The sequence below is a fragment of the Alternaria rosae genome (genome assembly GCF_020736505.1).
Source record: "Alternaria rosae strain MPI-PUGE-AT-0040 chromosome Unknown BKA58scaffold_4, whole genome shotgun sequence".
NCBI lineage: Eukaryota > Fungi > Ascomycota > Dothideomycetes > Pleosporales > Pleosporaceae > Alternaria > Alternaria rosae.
The window spans coordinates 2983753-2998533 of NW_025763573.1; the positions used below are offsets into that span (position 1 = coordinate 2983753).

The window sequence follows — 14781 nt, forward strand, 5'->3', positions numbered from 1 at the left end:
TCTACATGCAGAAGGAGCATCGAATATCCCCTGTTCTAGCGGTCTTGGTACCTTGAGCATACCTGGACCACACGACAACAATGTGGCAAGGTTGGTGTATACCACCAAATCGAAATCGCAAGGCTAGAGAGTGATCAGTCGAGTACAAATAGGACGCTGTCTTCCTCTCATTCTCAGGCCAGTCCTCATCAGAGAACCAGCAGTCTTTCGCTTCCAGCTTCAGTCCCACTCTTGCTTTCCAGCCAGCCTCCTTCAAGATGCAGATCAAAGATCTCCTCACCGTCCTCGCCATCCCAGCGGTGGTGCTCTCCGCAGCTATCCCCCAGGATCCCACCGAGATCCCCGACTGGGAGAATGGCAGCCAGGAGGACATTGTCGGTGGAACAACCGCTAGCGCGGGTGAATTCCCCTTCATCGTCTCCCTCCAGCGCTCCGGCTCCCACTTCTGCGGTGGCACTCTTCTGAACGCCAACACCATCCTCACCGCAGCTCACTGCGCCGTTGGACAGACTGCCTCCAGCCTCTCAGTTCGCGCTGGTTCCAACGTAAGTTTCCACCTTCTATGTGCTTTCAGCATGCTTCACATCTCCACATCAAAAGCAGAATATGCTTTCAGCAATCTTGCGCTCTCGTATATGACCATGAGATTCGTTTGGGCTAACACATTGAATCCAGAGCCGTACCTCCGGCGGTGTTGTCGCCCGTGTCTCCTCCATCAAGGTCAACCCTGGCTACGTCGCGAGCACCTACAATGGTGATATCGCCATCATGAAGCTGTCCACCTCCATCCCAACCAGCTCCACCGTCTCGTACGCTACGCTCCCCGCGTCCGGATCTGACCCTGCTGCCGGAACTACCCTCACTGTTGCTGGCTGGTAAGTTTGATCAATTCTGCTCTGCGCAGAATCTGTCCGAAACACATAGCTAACTTTCAACTTAGGGGTACTACCTCCTCCGGCGGCCAGTCGCTCCCCGTCAACCTCCTCAAGGTTGACGTCCCTGTCATCTCTCGCAGCTCCTGCCAGTCTTCTTACGGCACATCGGCTGTTACCACTCAGATGTTCTGCGCTGGTTTCTCTCAGGGTGGAAAGGACTCTTGCCAGGGTGACTCCGGCGGTCCTATCGTCAACAAGTCCACCAAGGTCCTCCTCGGTGCCGTTTCTTGGGGTGATGGCTGCGCTGCTGCCAACGCCCCTGGTGTGTACGCCAACATTGGCCAGGCTACTCTCCGTAGCTTCATTGCCGCCAACTTGTAAGTTGTTTAACACTTGGTGGAGATCAGGAAGCAAACGAGTATCGCAAGGCTGGGAATGGTGGTGACAGAGTGGAGGGAAATCTGAAGTGACGATCGAGTAGATTCTTGTATATACAGCTTACAGCCAATTTGACTGTCACATCCTTAGCTATATCTCCACCCCTTACCCTTGTCTTCTGTGAACATGAATCCAGTCTATACTCGTCGTGTAGTATTAATAGAAGAGAACTGGAGCAGACAAAGAATGGACTTCGTGCAAAGGAAGTATCCAACACGCACACCTTCGACGCCCGCATTGCTTTCGGGTTTTGTTTACTTCACTTATTACCTTACCGTAGACCGCATCACACCTGTTTAATTTCTTTCTTCTGTAAGGTGGTCGTGTGGCTCGAGAGGAGAGAAGCGGGGGATAGTCCGAATTCGGCCCCTATCCAGACGTGCGATTAACTGGCCTAGCCTTTCTCGGAACGAACGGCGTCATCACCTCTCTCCTAATCGACTTGACACGCCTTTATCCCCAACGGCTGCGCAGTGAACCCCTGATCTGTGCCACCATGTCTTCGCGACTTCTTAAACTTCCGCGGGAGCTTCGAGATCTTATCTATGGCTACGTTCTCGTATGCGATGTGATTCTTGTTCAAAGCGCAGCCGTCCTATTGGATGCCACGGTTTGCCGCAGTACCCGTGAGCTCGACAAGGCTTACCCGTTGAGACGTTTACGCGCCCACCGACGGATCTGGCTGACACCTCGCTTCGACATTGGTCTGACGTCCGCGGAGTACGACTCAAGGGATGGGCCTACAAACATCCGAATGACATATCAACTTGCAAATCCATCAGACACGTCGTCCAACCACATCGAAATTCGGTTATTGCAAACATGCCGGCAGATCTATCACGAAGCTAGAAAGGTCTTTTATGGGCAGAATCTCTTCAGCTTTACGGAAAGCCTCAGCATACCGACCGCTTTCGCGTTCTTGTGCGACAGGCCTCCCGAATCCCTCAAGCTTATCTCCTCCATGAAGCTTGCTCTAGTGGAAGCGAGCAATATGAGAGGCACTATTGGAGCTCATTATCCCGTTCTCCGCAGGTCAACAGACTCGCTCGTGCTGCAATTCGCTTATAACCACTTCACGGACCTCTGTACTCTCTTGTCCACTACGCGCATGGGTTTACGGAGGCTTCATTTGATGATCAGCAGTTCTCATCAGCGCTACGACACTGCACCTTCTTCAGCGGAAGAGTGTTTGTTGTGGGAAGCACAGATGACCGTTGGGCCAAGACCGTGGGTCGCTTCCTGGATCGAACCATTGTTGAAAGTGGAAACACTCGAACATCTCCACGTACATTGGAACTTTGATCGTCCACGGCTGCGAAGAGTGGCAGATACAATATCTCACATGCGGCGCCACATGCTTGCAGGACCACAAAGCAAGCTAGCGGATGGATCAGGCTCATGCGTCGATTCCAGGCTCGACTTCCATGTGCACTACCGAGTCGCCGTGCAGAATGGCATATCCATCAGCCGTGAATTCTCCAGAAAAGAGATGCTCAACGGCGATTGCGTGTCAGAGGATGACAGGGTTCGATCGAGCGAGGAAGATTTGACGAGCGCTTGGCAACGACAGGTCCGAGAGACATTCAAGGCTTCAGGATGTCTTTAGGCTAGGGCTTATCAGCAAGGTTCTGTGAGGACAATAGATTCATGTTGCGGTGGCTTCATAAGCGCGTTGTGACACCATTCGATCTACCTCGGGGCTGAGACCTCGGCATGTAATTGGTGGTTGGTAGAGTTCTGAAAAGAAAGATGGTGCAGCAACGCGATTGTCAAGCAAGGAGCTCTTGCCAAGTGTCCTCAGTTAGGTTAGTGCCCCGCTTGGAATCGCGTAATCCCTGCAAGCTGACGATCCGTAGGCGCATTCCAAGATATTCATCTCAGACCTGGACATACGAGGCACAGCATGATAGAGGCAATGTTTGCTGTATCAACTACGCCGCAGCATAATGGCGGTTGTTAAAATCCTGTGCTCCCTCAGCTTTGGTCAAAACTTACCTGTAGCTATCAGCCGCGCGTGCTAACACGAGTTCCCAAGATCGTGCGTTTCACTCGTACGGTCCGTCCAAATGTTCAGCCTTTCAGGGTCCAACCCTCCACTCTTGAGTTCCTCATATTCTCAGCAGCCCCTTCATCGCTCGAACATCTCTCGAGATCCTTTCTCATCTTCTCCATCGGCTACCGTATCATACGGAATCATGGGGCTTGCGCACAGCAAGGCATTGATCGCGACACTAGCATTAGCAACTCACTATGCGCTTCACCGAAGCGACTGGGATAACACTTTCCACACTGTCATTGGAATCTGGGCCGTCGCCTTCGGAGGCATTGCGACTTTCGAATATGTTGCTGATGGACGCACCAAAAGTCTTGGTGTCGCAGTCCAGCTTGCGGCAAGGACAGCGACATTCTATTTCGCCATCTTGATTGCTAGCATATTACTGCATAGGGGATTTTTCCATCGCTTGCGGAAGGCAAGCGCTTCACTGACATTGATCAAATAGTATTTGCTAATATTGCAAAGTTCCCTGGCCCCTTCTTCGCCCGGTTCTCAAAGTCATACGGTATCTCGGTCGGGGTACTTTCGACCAACTTTCAGTATTTCAAATGGCTCGACTCTTTACCCCGGCAGTACGGAGAAGACGTCATTCGTACTGGTCCTAGAGGTGAGCGCGGGGGAATTGAGGTGTATGTGAGGCAGACACTGACTTCGCCTGTCCGCATGTAGAAGTCACAGTCTACTGCGCTGACGCCGTTCCTCTGATCCACGGAGCTACTTCGAAGTGCAGCAAGAACACTATATACGACACTATTTCTGAAGTTGCCGGCCGTTCTCTCCATTTCACAACTAACAAAGACGAACATCGACAGAGGCGCAAGATGTGGGATCGTGCATTCAACGCGAATGCTCTTCGCGAATACGAGCCGCGCTTGAACCGCCATGCTCTTGCTCTCATATCCAAGCTCAAAGAGCAAGCTACACGATCTTCAGTGCGAATTACAGACTGGGTCAACTTCTACAGCTTTGACGTTATGGGAGATGTTGGCTTCAACCGCAGCTTTGATATGGTGGAGAAGGGTAAAGAAGACCCTGTCATCAAGCTATTACACGAAAGCCAGGCGCCCATAAGTATCTTTGCACACATCGCTTGGGCCATGCGGCTCATAGCATTGACACCCGTCGGTTCTGGACCCCTCTTTGAGCATATAGCCTGGAGCGCAAAGGTTCTCGAAGAACGGAAAAAGGTACACATGTCATGTTCATGACCTTCATCTCAACGAACTTTGCTCATCAACGTCAGGATTCGCCCAAAGAGAAGGACGTGTTCTCTTCTCTGCTGAACCCAAATAATGACCGGATAACGCCTGAGATGAACTCCGATTCGCGGCTTCTGATCATAGCTGGCAGGTAAGCAACCCCACGATGTACTGGATGCAGGGCGTCACGAGATTTTGCTCAGAAATGGCATGCATTTGGACCCTTCACAAACCCTAGCTAAAGTCCTCAATACTGATGTAAACTTTAGTGATACCGTGGCTGCGACTTTATCATTTCTCATGTGCGAGCTGTGCAAGAATCTAGAGACCCAGGCCAAGCTTCGCATCGCTATTGATGCAATCGAAGCAAAGAAAGCGCATCTTGATGTTGAAGACGTCACCGAATGTGCTTACCTAGACGGGGTTATCAACGAGACTTTGCGCCTACATCCTGCTGTAAGTGGCTTCTGAAAGTGACTATCATTGACGTCATTAACACATCTTAGACCCCTTCCGGCGCGCAGCGCGAGACACCACCTGAAGGAATCACTCTACCCAACGGCACATACATACCCGGTAAAGTCAACGTTTGGATGCCTTTCTACAGCTTGCAACGCGACCCACGATACTGGGAAGAGCCGCTGTCCTTCATGCCAGAGCGATGGACCGGCGAACGACCTAGTGCTATCATTGAGAAGCGTGCCTATCTACCTTTCTCCATTGGGCCATACAACTGCATTGGACAGAAGCTAGCCATGATGGAGCTACGTAGTGTCACTGCCAATCTTGTTCGATCATTCAAGATCTCTTTTGCCGAGGGTGAGGATGGCAGTACGATCGAGAACAAGACCCGGGACTGCTTCACCATAAATGTGGGCAAGCTGGATGTCAGACTCACGCCACGGTACTGAGGTTGCGTGTAGAAAGAGCGTCGTGAGCTTGGTTCAAGTTCGTCTACGCTGCTATTGCCTTGCCGTTATTCCAGATTAAGTAGGGGTTTGAAAAGTAACAGCCACTTATTCTCCAAAAAGCTCTCATACACGAACTCAAAACAATCTCTTTCGTTTTGTCTCAACGTCCTTCATGCATGCTTGCTATACACATTCACTCCCTGAAAGAGAAGGCATACTTTCACATACCCCACCAGACCTCCCACGCAAGTTCATGGAGGAATTTATGGTGTTTGAGTAGTGAGGATGAACAGTACATAAGCAGGGAGGCTACGCATAGGATCTTGGATTCTACAGGGTGGTGAGAGAGACTTTTGGAAGATACAGAGCCAGTGATATTGATATTGGACGGTTCACAAGTCATTTGACTATCCTGTACCTCTGGCGGGTGGGTGCGTCACTCTTCCTGGATCTTTTCAGATCTCATGGTCAACAGCGCGATGAACTCAATTCAACTCATCCATTTCAGATCTCAATAGAACCGCATTGCTCTGCATGTACCGTGAAAAAGCCTACCGCACTACTAGATCGAGCTGCTCCCTGTCGGGAATGTTCACATTCACTCGGTTTCATAACTTTGCTCGCTACCAGGTAGGGGGTCTATGCCAAACTAGGACTGCCTCTTCAAGCTACACAATACTTGCTCGTATACTCTCGTCAAGTCACGAGGTCGCATTCGATTAAGAGTGAATACGATTTCAAGCTGTGATCACTTCTCGGTACCTACACATGTAATAGCTGACGCCTCCCGCCACGCCTCTCTCTAGATATATACTCGGGTACTATGCCAACAAAATCTTACTAACACCCACACAACCGGCATACTCAACTCATTAGCATTCATAGCAAGCTTTCAAGCTTTGATTAATCATGGACACCCAATATCCTACCGAACCCTTTGCCCCAAAAGCCCCGAGCGAGAAGCGTCGCTGGAACTACGATGAGGAAAGCCAGCTCATCCGTCTCATTGAAATAGAGACAAAGACTTATGAGCAAGCAGCGCAGGTCCTTAACCGTTCCTCATATGCTGTCCAGCATCGCTACGCCATCATCCGACAAAGGGACGTGAGCGCCACCATAACCTGGACTCCCGAACTCGATGCCGCTGTCATCGACGGACACCGCCGTTTGCAGAAGCCCAAAGCCATCTCTCGCGAGATGAGCGTACCGGTTGAAGCCATTCAATCTAGATGGCAAGCCCTCAAGATTATGAAAAAAGTACCGCAAGATGTCATCGATCTACAGCGGCGCAAAAAGCTTCGTGATTTCACTCCGGAAGACGACGAAGCAATTCTGCGGTTGTATGTAGAGGGTAATGAGGACAAGGAGATTGCGCAAACGCTGAAGATAAAAGGGAAAAGTCAGACAGAGGTAATAAACAGAAGAAGGAAGTTGGTCGCGGATAGTTCGCCGATTTATAGGCGATTAGTAAGTATACACAATGGTACGTGGAACGGGAATAGGGCCAAAATGGAGACGGAAGCCCTGGAAGTGGCGGTGGGCAGAGATAAGTATGAGTGGATGGAGGAGGAGACATAAGCTAGGTAGTACGGAAGTTGTTGGACTAGATAGTCATACATGCTAAACATCTCACACCCCTTTGCCCTTACTACTACTTCCTTTGATCTCGTCATCAGCGTCCTGTGGAAATTGCACGCCCATCGCTCTCATCATGTTGCCTGCCGGGCCCGACATGCCAGCCTGTCCCTTGAACGCCTTCAGCATGTTATCAGCGAGGTTGTAGTCTTCGTCCAGAAGGTCGTCGTCTTCGTCCTCCTCATCCTCTTCAGCGACCTCTTGGAGCTTCCCTTTGCCCTTGCCTTTGCTATCAGATATGAGACCCGTTCCGGGCTTATGCTCCGATTTAGGGTTGACGTTCAGCGCGCCATGGCTGAAGAGCTCAGCTTCCATCATCTCGGAGAGCTTCTGGATCTCTTCGTCTTCTTCCTTCTCGGCGTCTTGTTCTAGTGCTAATGCACGAGCCTCCTCTGTGAGGATGGCCTTCTCCGCCGCGGGTAGCATCATGTACTTTTCGAAAGCTTGTTCGTATTCGGCGTACTCCGCATCGGCTTCTGCGTCGTCACCTTCGTCCGTGTCATCTTCATCTTCGCTATTCTTGGTCTTCGCCTTGCTCGTGGCCTTTCTTTGGCTATCATTCTCGGCTGGCGAATCACTATCCTCCGGGTCTTCCCATCCTCTGCCGCTAGCGTCAGAGTCATTGTCAACATCCATGGGGTCCAAAACGCCATCAGCACCCTCAGCACCCGCTTCGTTGTCGGCCAGGAAGTCGTTGAAGCGTGCGACCATCTTCTTCAAATTTTCCTCCGCATTCTTGTCACCAAACGCGTCTTTCGCACCGCTTCCCTTGCCTTCCAGCTCCTTCTCGAACTCAGAAAAGTCGATGTTGAGCCACCCCTCATCATCTTCGCGCTTGGGCCAACCGGCGATTTCGGTGTCGGTGGGAAGCGTGTCGTCACCGTTCTCCAAGTCTTCTAGTAAAAGGGTGATTTCACGCGTCGGTTTGCGGGATGAGTATAACGAGTGCGACAGAAGCATCTGCATGCCTGCTGTGATCTTAATTCCAATCTCTGCTTTCTCGCTCAGTCTACCAGACTTGACGAGCTGCTCTAGTGCTGCGTCCCATGGCGCGGGCGGTTCCCAATGCTGACCGAGAAGCTGAGCGTAAAGAACTTTAGTGAAACGAACGCTAACGTCTACGAAGTCTTCCGGTGGGAACGTGAGAGGGGTTTTGGACTTTTCGGGCTGGATGAGCCGGATGGAGATGGGATCTCGAAGATAGAAGGCTTCGATTACTGGTGCAATATACGATGGGTTGTTATGCAGGATATGCGCAACCTTCCTTGGCAGCGGAAGTGTTGCATGGTGTTGATTATCCGAGATGGCAGCGGGATAACCAGCCAGGCGATGAAAAGCCTCCTTTTCAACTTTGACGTACTGCTGCGGTCGTGCTGGTGTGACGTCGATTATCTGAATAGCTTGTGCTTGCGTCAAAGGGCCGGGGTCTTCTTCCTTTCCAGGTGGGATAACCAGTAGGCGATGGCTGTTAATCCAGACTCTGTTCTCGGCAACCTCAGGGCTCAGCCACTTTGGTAGTGCATTGGCAGCTTCGATCAGGAGGAATTCTCCATCGCTGTCGTATATGCGTATCCATGCGTCCTTGAACTCTTTACTTAGTTCACGTAGAAAGTAGACAATGAGCCACTCGTCTGCCACACTATCGCCGTAGTTAGAGCGTCCTTTGAGTAGCCACCGGTGTTCTTCGCGAACTAGATCGAGCTTGAGAGAGTCACGCTGCCATATGTACTCTTTGAGGAACTTCTTCTCTAATGCATTTAGAGCGCGTTGGAAAGCTTGTAACCGTTCCCTTGTCTGAATGTCCGAGAGCCTAGAATCGATGATGAAGACCATGTATTCCACGACATCATCGGGCAGCTTTTTGGGAAAGCCATCGAAACCTTCGCCGAACCACTTGAGATCATCTTGGGGCCCGTCCATGATCCAAGGTTTCTTATTCCAGGTGGTGCTACCCTTAGTCTTCAGAGCCAGTCAATATCAGATGTGTGCTGGCCTCGTTGGAATTCGTTCTGAGACTGAGCCCAACGTTTGTGCGAGTATTATCGATTCGGTACGTTTAGGAGGTGCTTCTGGAGTCCAAGTGTTCTCGAGAGACAGGAATCGGTGTACTTAGTAGTAAAGGAACATTCAACCCTGGGATGAAGTTTCTGGTGTAGGCGGCAAGGAGGTAACGTGACTCTAGGACGCGCTTTTCGGCTCCTTGCCTGCATGGGCTAGCGGCGGGCAGTATCCCTGTCGTGGTCCAAGCGTCCTAAACAAACAACATCTGGAGTATGATGAAGTGGAACATGAAGCACCCGCACTGCTGAGGTGCGCCCCAAAGGACGTTTCTATTTCTCTCACTCATGCGCTGCTAGAGTACATTCTATACCATGGCGCACCTACCGGACACGCCTCGCACCGAGGTTGGCGATATGACGCGCTTTACAGTCAACGAGCCCTCATTCAGCATGGAGGAGACATTCCATGCGCCGACAGACCGCGACAACCTCTTCAAACAGATGGGCGGTGCCCGAACCCCCCGACAGCCGCTTGCAGCCCGACGCCAACAAACCGCGAAGAACGAATTCACGCCCATGCTGAAGAGCGCAACCGCGAACCGCACGCGCCAGGTCAACGGACTGCTCGACGGCAAGATTACGACGCCCGCCGCGATGAAGCCAGGCTTCCAAGTGAGCAACACGCCGCTGCCCGAGGCGAGCATGTACGACATACAGTCCAGTTCCTTCGCCGACTCGGTGGATGGCCGGACACAGCTGCCAGATCCCAGCTCGAGTGCTATGAGCACCCCCACCGCGCTACCGAGGAGGGCAGAAGGCGAAATGGATAATGGAAACGGCAACGTGCTCACTTTGAGGGAACAGGAAGCTGTACGTATACCCAGGCTCGCACGCCCACAACTATTCATAGGTCCTAACACATCTGCAGCGTCTGGAGCAGATAGACAAGGAAAATTTCGGACTAAAGCTCAAGATCCACTTCCTCGAAGAGAACCTGAAGAAGATGGGCCCCGAGTTCAACCGACAAGCCATGGAGGAGAACATTAACCTTAAGTCGGAGAAGGTCACGATGGCGCGCGATATCAAGAACTACTCCAAAGACCTCAAAGCGGCCGAGAGGGAACTAGACACATACAAGCAGCAGCTACGGGAATACGCTGAGAAGGTCAAGCGACGGCACGTCGACGAAGGCATGCGCGAAGAGATGGACGAGCTCCGACGGCTATCCGACGAACGCGCAGCGGAAGTAGAGCGTCTCGAAAGGAAGCTGGAAGAAGAGAGCGGCGACAGCGAGGAGTTGGACAAGGTCAGAGCAGAGTTGGACGAGGCACAAGCAGAGCTAAACAGAAGAGACGAGATGCTAGACGACCAGGACGAACAGATCAAGGACTTGGAAGAGAAGCTGAAGAATGCGCAAAACTCTCAGTCTGCTGGTGACGAGGAGAAGGACCGCCAACTTAGGGACCAAGCCGAACGCATCACCGAGTTGGAAGAACAGCTGCAATCGGCCAAGCAGTCGCAAGAAGAAGACACCGCAGAAAAGGAGCGGCAGGTGGCTGAACAGGGCGAGAAGATCGAGGACCTCCAGGAACAACTTCGTGCTGTCGAGCGCGAAAAGGATGCTGAAATCAACGCCTTGAAGTCCAAGCTCGATAGCGCTGACGACAGCAAGGACCAGGAAATTCGGGAGTTAAACGAGAGCCTGGATGAAGCCGAACATGATCTCGAGGTCGCAGAGGAGCAGAAACGCCAGGAACTCTCTGTTCTCGAAGAGCGCCTACGTTCACTGGAGCGCGAAAAGGATGCTGAACTCCGAGAGCTACAGCGGCGCCTCCAAACCATTCAGAACGAGAAGGAGGCTGAAATGGATGCGCTGCGCGAACGTTTGGAGCTCGCAGAGTCTCAAGGAGACAACCAGGTTCAATTGGCGCAGCAATCCGCCAACGATGCCAGACAGAAGGTGGTCGAGATTACTCGTGAAAAGGGCATTGAGATTGAACTCCTCCAGTCGAGGGTTGATGCTGCTGAATCCAGAGCCGATGAGCTGGACGACTTCCGGAAGCAACACCAAGACGCTATGCAGCAGATCTCACACCTACAACGGGAAGCATCCGCATACGAACAGCAGTTGCAACAGCTTCGACGCGAATTGAATCAGAAAGACCGCGATCTGGATGGGTTGGAAAGAGTACGACGTGAGCGCGATGATGCGACGCAGGAGCTTACCGGCCTTCGCTCAAACCTCAACAGCAAAGATGCTCAGGTGCAGTCGCTCAACAACGCCATACGAGAACGTGACAATCTTCGCCGTGAGCGCGACAACTTGGTTTCCAAATTGTCGAGCAAGGATGAGCAAGTGGAGGTTTTGCGCAGAGGCAACAACGACCGCGACACATTAGTAGCTACCCTGCGGCAGGAACGTAAAGACATCGAGAGCGAACTGCGCAACTTACGGTCCGCTGTATCCGGCAAGGATACCCAGATCGAGGCGCTTCAGAAGATCACGCGCGAACGGGATGCACTATCTCGAGATCTTTCAAACTCGCAATCAACATTGCAAGCTCGTGAGCGCGACATCGCCGGCCTGCAAAGGAAGATTGAAGCACAAGAGACAACGCTCAAAGAACTCAAGCAGCTTAGGAACGACCTCAGTGACAGGACCCGGGAGCTGGATACGGCGCGAAGAACGATAACCGAGCGCGAGGCCGAGCTTGACGCGTTACGGAGCCATGCCGACGAGCCCGATACTCAGATCGATGTTATGCAGGACCTAGTACGCAAACGCGACGACGAGCTTGAGAACTTGCGCGACGAGCTGAACGAGCAGAGGAGCCAGGTTGATGCTCTACAACGACTTGCAGAGGAGCGCTTGGAAGCACTTGAAGAGCTCAAGGAGAACGCTCGCCGGGAGAAGGATGACTTCGAAGCTGAAATAGAAGTTCTGCAAGAGGATGCCGACGAAGTCGCTGAGGAGAAGGCCTCACTCGAAGAGAAGATCACCGTTCTAGAATCCATGATACGCGAAAAGGAGAGTGAAAACGGAGCCCTGCAATCTCAAACCCGTGCGGCACAGCGCGAACAAGAGACCGCTCTTAAGAACCAAATTCGCGATCTTGAAGGACGAATCCGCGACAAGGATGCTCAACACCGCAAATCTTTGTCTGAAGCCAAGTCGACAGCACGGGAACAGCAATCCGCCCTTGAACGTCAACTGCGAGACCTACAGTCCCATCTCCGTGAGAAGGAATCACAGCTCCGTCTTATCCAAGCCTCGTCGAAAGCCATTCAACAAAAGGCCAACCAGGATGCAATTGATCTGGACGAACAGGCGGAAGCCCTTACGAAACGCCATATCAAAGAGATCAACGGTCTCGCCAAGCAGATCCAGTTCCTTCGCGCACGATGCTCGCGAGCAGAGGCGTTCCGGGAAGCCCTTGGGTACCAAAAGAAGTTCTTCTTGATGCAGATTCAGACTTACAATGAATGGTATGTCTTCACCCCTTCACCAGAGACTCTATGCAGTACAACCACTGACACCTCCCAGCAATCAAGAAGACCTCAATCTTATCTCTCAGATGGGCATCACCCCCGACATCACCGTCCACGACCGTCGACCCAAGCTCAAATCCGCAGCTCTCGCTGTCATCGCCGCCATTCGAATGCAAAAGCTGGCCGATGGGTGGGCCCAGAACAGGAAAATACATGAGCAGCTTAAGGCGAAGTTGGAAGGTATGAGGCGGAACAGTGGAAGGGGCGCGGGTATGCCGGCTAGCGCGAGGAAGAACTTGGGAGCTTCACATTTGAGGATTGCGAGGTAGGACTTGCAGTACCCGTGATTCGTGGGAGGTGAACGGCGTTTTTGGGTCATTACTATGCATGGCTTGGTGTTGATCATCATGGGATGGGTGTTGTGGTTTGCCACTGTCGACTTTAGCGTAGCGTTGTTGCATGGAATGAAGTCATGACATCTGGATCTGATATGCTCAGAATGCAGTGCATTTTAACAATATTATTATTTCTTCAGGAAATTGGGTATCATAATCATTCCATCATCGTTGCGGCCACCAACCTCTTCTCCATGCTGCTTCACTGCACAATGTCCATCTCATTTTTTCCTAGTCATCCCACAGACGCCACAAGCACCTGCGTCCCCGGCGTTGATGTACTGACTTCCCTCGCAAGCAGCGCTCTTGCATCGCCAGTGGTCGGGTACAAAGTCCTTCTTCAGTACGTTTGCGCAAGCGCCGCAAGTCAATGCCCCGGCCTCGTTCTCGAGAGAGCATATGGGACAGGCAGAGCTTTGCGATGGCCTGGGTTGTAAGGCAGACGTGTCGGGTTTAGAGCGGGATTTGAATATCTCTGGAAGGGAGTTGGCCGACCCTACTGATGTTTTGGGGGTAACAGTCGATCGCGAGGCGATCTTTGATGCAGACTGAGTCTTCGTTGGCTTTGGTGCTGGCTTGCTCGAGGCTTTGGACGACGTTGTCTTCTCCGCTGGTTTGGGCTGTGGCGCAAAACCTTGTATCTCATCCATCTCCCTCCTTGCGTCGCCATCTTTGTCGTCTTCGTCCTCGCAGATCTTGATCAGGGCGCGGCCTTTGTCGTCGAACATACTCTTGCCATCTACGTCTACCGCAGCACCATCTTGGTCGCCTTCGACGAACTCGTCTTCTGTTTCGCTGTCCGATGACGGTTCTTCCTTCTTTATCACGACATCGTCCTCTTTCTTGACCGGCTCGAAACGTGCTAATGCCGCCGCAGCTCTGAGATCCCTTCCTCGTGCACTACCAGCGACCCTAGGCTTGCCTTTCCTTGGGACGCCCTTCTCCAGCTTGACTTTTGTGTCGTCATCAGCGCCCAATGCCTGGCCTCCAGCCCCAAACTTCTTTAATATCCTTCGTTGCTTCCTCTCTGCATAGCTCAGCATGGGCTTCTCCTTTCCAACTCTCTTCCTCTTTTTTCCCTTCCTTCCGTATGTGCCACCACACAGATGCTCAGGTACATCCACAGCTTCGCCATCGCTCGCTTGTAGGACTCCTGTATCCAGATCTCTACCCCTACCCCACAGTCCTTCACCAGTGTACCCTTTTGCCCAAAGCGCCCTCAACTCAACCGCGTAGCCATCTCGAACTTGCCAGAACGCCTTTGAGTGATTCATCTGTTTGCAGTGTGCGAGCTCATGTACCATGACCATCTCCACCATCCTCTGTGGCAGCCATCTTCCATTCCGGTCTCTGAGCACCAGTTGTATAACCTCGCCGGCATTGAAATTGCGGCCGACGAACTCGGTGTTGTAGGGGAATTCTTCAAGCGCCTGAACGAGGATCATGTGTGCTTTCATAAATGGGTAGCATATCGCTGCGACGCGGTTCAGTATGCTCTCCGCCGTGGACGATGTCGGGCCGGGCAGTGTGCGTATGAAGTTTATGTGCGCGTTCGGGCGTTGAGTGCGCTCGTTGATGCGCTCAAAGCCGAGAACCATTGTAGAGGTTTGCGCATGCGAAGGCCGGTTGTCGAGCGGAGAGAAGCCTTGCGAACTGCAGAGCGGCAGTGGAAGGTGCTGTTGGGTGGCGGTTGCTGAGACGGAGATAAGCGTGGAGCGGTGTTAATCCGACGCGACGCGACTAAGCCACGCTGCGTCATCACCCACCGCCCGAGATCTTATGT

The 14781-nt window shown here is 52.2% G+C and overlaps 7 protein-coding genes across 7 annotated transcripts; 5 read left to right on the forward strand and 2 right to left on the reverse strand.

Moving 5' to 3' along the window:
• The first annotated feature begins 159 nt into the window (after positions 1-159).
• BKA58DRAFT_164217 (trypsin-like cysteine/serine peptidase domain-containing protein) lies at positions 160-1267 on the forward strand. Its single transcript, XM_046165041.1, has 3 exons — positions 160-545; positions 676-875; positions 941-1267. Exons 1-3 carry the CDS (start codon positions 258-260, stop codon positions 1254-1256), a joined length of 804 nt encoding a protein of 267 aa, XP_046026864.1. The 5' UTR covers positions 160-257; the 3' UTR covers positions 1257-1267.
• A 377-nt stretch (positions 1268-1644) lies between these two features.
• Positions 1645-3267, forward strand: BKA58DRAFT_164233 (uncharacterized protein). Its single transcript, XM_046165042.1, has 2 exons — positions 1645-3118; positions 3170-3267. The coding sequence occupies exon 1, from the start codon at positions 1810-1812 to the stop codon at positions 2917-2919; it is 1110 nt and encodes a 369-aa protein (XP_046026865.1). The 5' UTR covers positions 1645-1809; the 3' UTR covers positions 2920-3118; positions 3170-3267.
• Positions 3268-3508: 241 nt separating this feature from the next.
• BKA58DRAFT_411092 (cytochrome P450) lies at positions 3509-5479 on the forward strand (the record flags this gene model as incomplete). The annotated part of the gene is made up of 6 exons (XM_046172272.1): positions 3509-3784; positions 3835-3976; positions 4039-4556; positions 4613-4719; positions 4838-5024; positions 5075-5479. 6 exons carry the CDS (start codon positions 3509-3511, stop codon positions 5477-5479), a joined length of 1635 nt encoding a protein of 544 aa, XP_046026866.1.
• Positions 5480-6254: 775 nt separating this feature from the next.
• Positions 6255-7057, forward strand: BKA58DRAFT_456913 (uncharacterized protein; the record flags this gene model as incomplete). Its single annotated transcript, XM_046174612.1, has 1 exon — positions 6255-7057. Exon 1 carries the CDS (start codon positions 6389-6391, stop codon positions 7055-7057), a length of 669 nt encoding a protein of 222 aa, XP_046026867.1. The 5' UTR covers positions 6255-6388.
• Positions 6983-9271, reverse strand: BKA58DRAFT_383821 (SGT1 family protein Sgt1). The gene has a single exon (XM_046170214.1). It carries the CDS (start codon positions 9032-9034, stop codon positions 7109-7111), a length of 1926 nt encoding a protein of 641 aa, XP_046026868.1. The 5' UTR covers positions 9035-9271; the 3' UTR covers positions 6983-7108.
• Positions 9272-9486: 215 nt separating this feature from the next.
• Positions 9487-12932, forward strand: BKA58DRAFT_411094 (uncharacterized protein; the record flags this gene model as incomplete). The annotated part of the gene is made up of 9 exons (XM_046172273.1): positions 9487-9984; positions 10043-10279; positions 10319-10431; positions 10462-10539; positions 10576-10666; positions 10703-10876; positions 10907-11302; positions 11333-12600; positions 12659-12932. 9 exons carry the CDS (start codon positions 9487-9489, stop codon positions 12930-12932), a joined length of 3129 nt encoding a protein of 1042 aa, XP_046026869.1.
• A 182-nt stretch (positions 12933-13114) lies between these two features.
• On the reverse strand, positions 13115-14692 carry BKA58DRAFT_383823 (WLM domain-containing protein). The gene has a single exon (XM_046170215.1). It carries the CDS (start codon positions 14594-14596, stop codon positions 13220-13222), a length of 1377 nt encoding a protein of 458 aa, XP_046026870.1. The 5' UTR covers positions 14597-14692; the 3' UTR covers positions 13115-13219.
• Positions 14693-14781: the final 89 nt, after the last annotated feature.

Excerpts from the sequence above, each read along its gene's own strand:
- BKA58DRAFT_164217 (XM_046165041.1), top strand. The coding sequence starts at position 258 with ATGCAGATCAAAGATCTCCTCACCGTCCTCGCCATCCCAGCGGTGGTG. Across the intron at positions 546-675 it reads CAGTTCGCGCTGGTTCCAAC|AGCCGTACCTCCGGCGGTGT; the intron begins GTAAGTTTCCAC and ends CATTGAATCCAG. Across the intron at positions 876-940 it reads ACCCTCACTGTTGCTGGCTG|GGGTACTACCTCCTCCGGCG; the intron begins GTAAGTTTGATC and ends CTTTCAACTTAG.
- BKA58DRAFT_383821 (XM_046170214.1), bottom strand. The coding sequence starts at position 9,034 with ATGGACGGGCCCCAAGATGATCTCAAGTGGTTCGGCGAAGGTTTCGAT.
- BKA58DRAFT_383823 (XM_046170215.1), bottom strand. The coding sequence starts at position 14,596 with ATGGTTCTCGGCTTTGAGCGCATCAACGAGCGCACTCAACGCCCGAAC.
- BKA58DRAFT_164233 (XM_046165042.1), top strand. The coding sequence starts at position 1,810 with ATGTCTTCGCGACTTCTTAAACTTCCGCGGGAGCTTCGAGATCTTATC.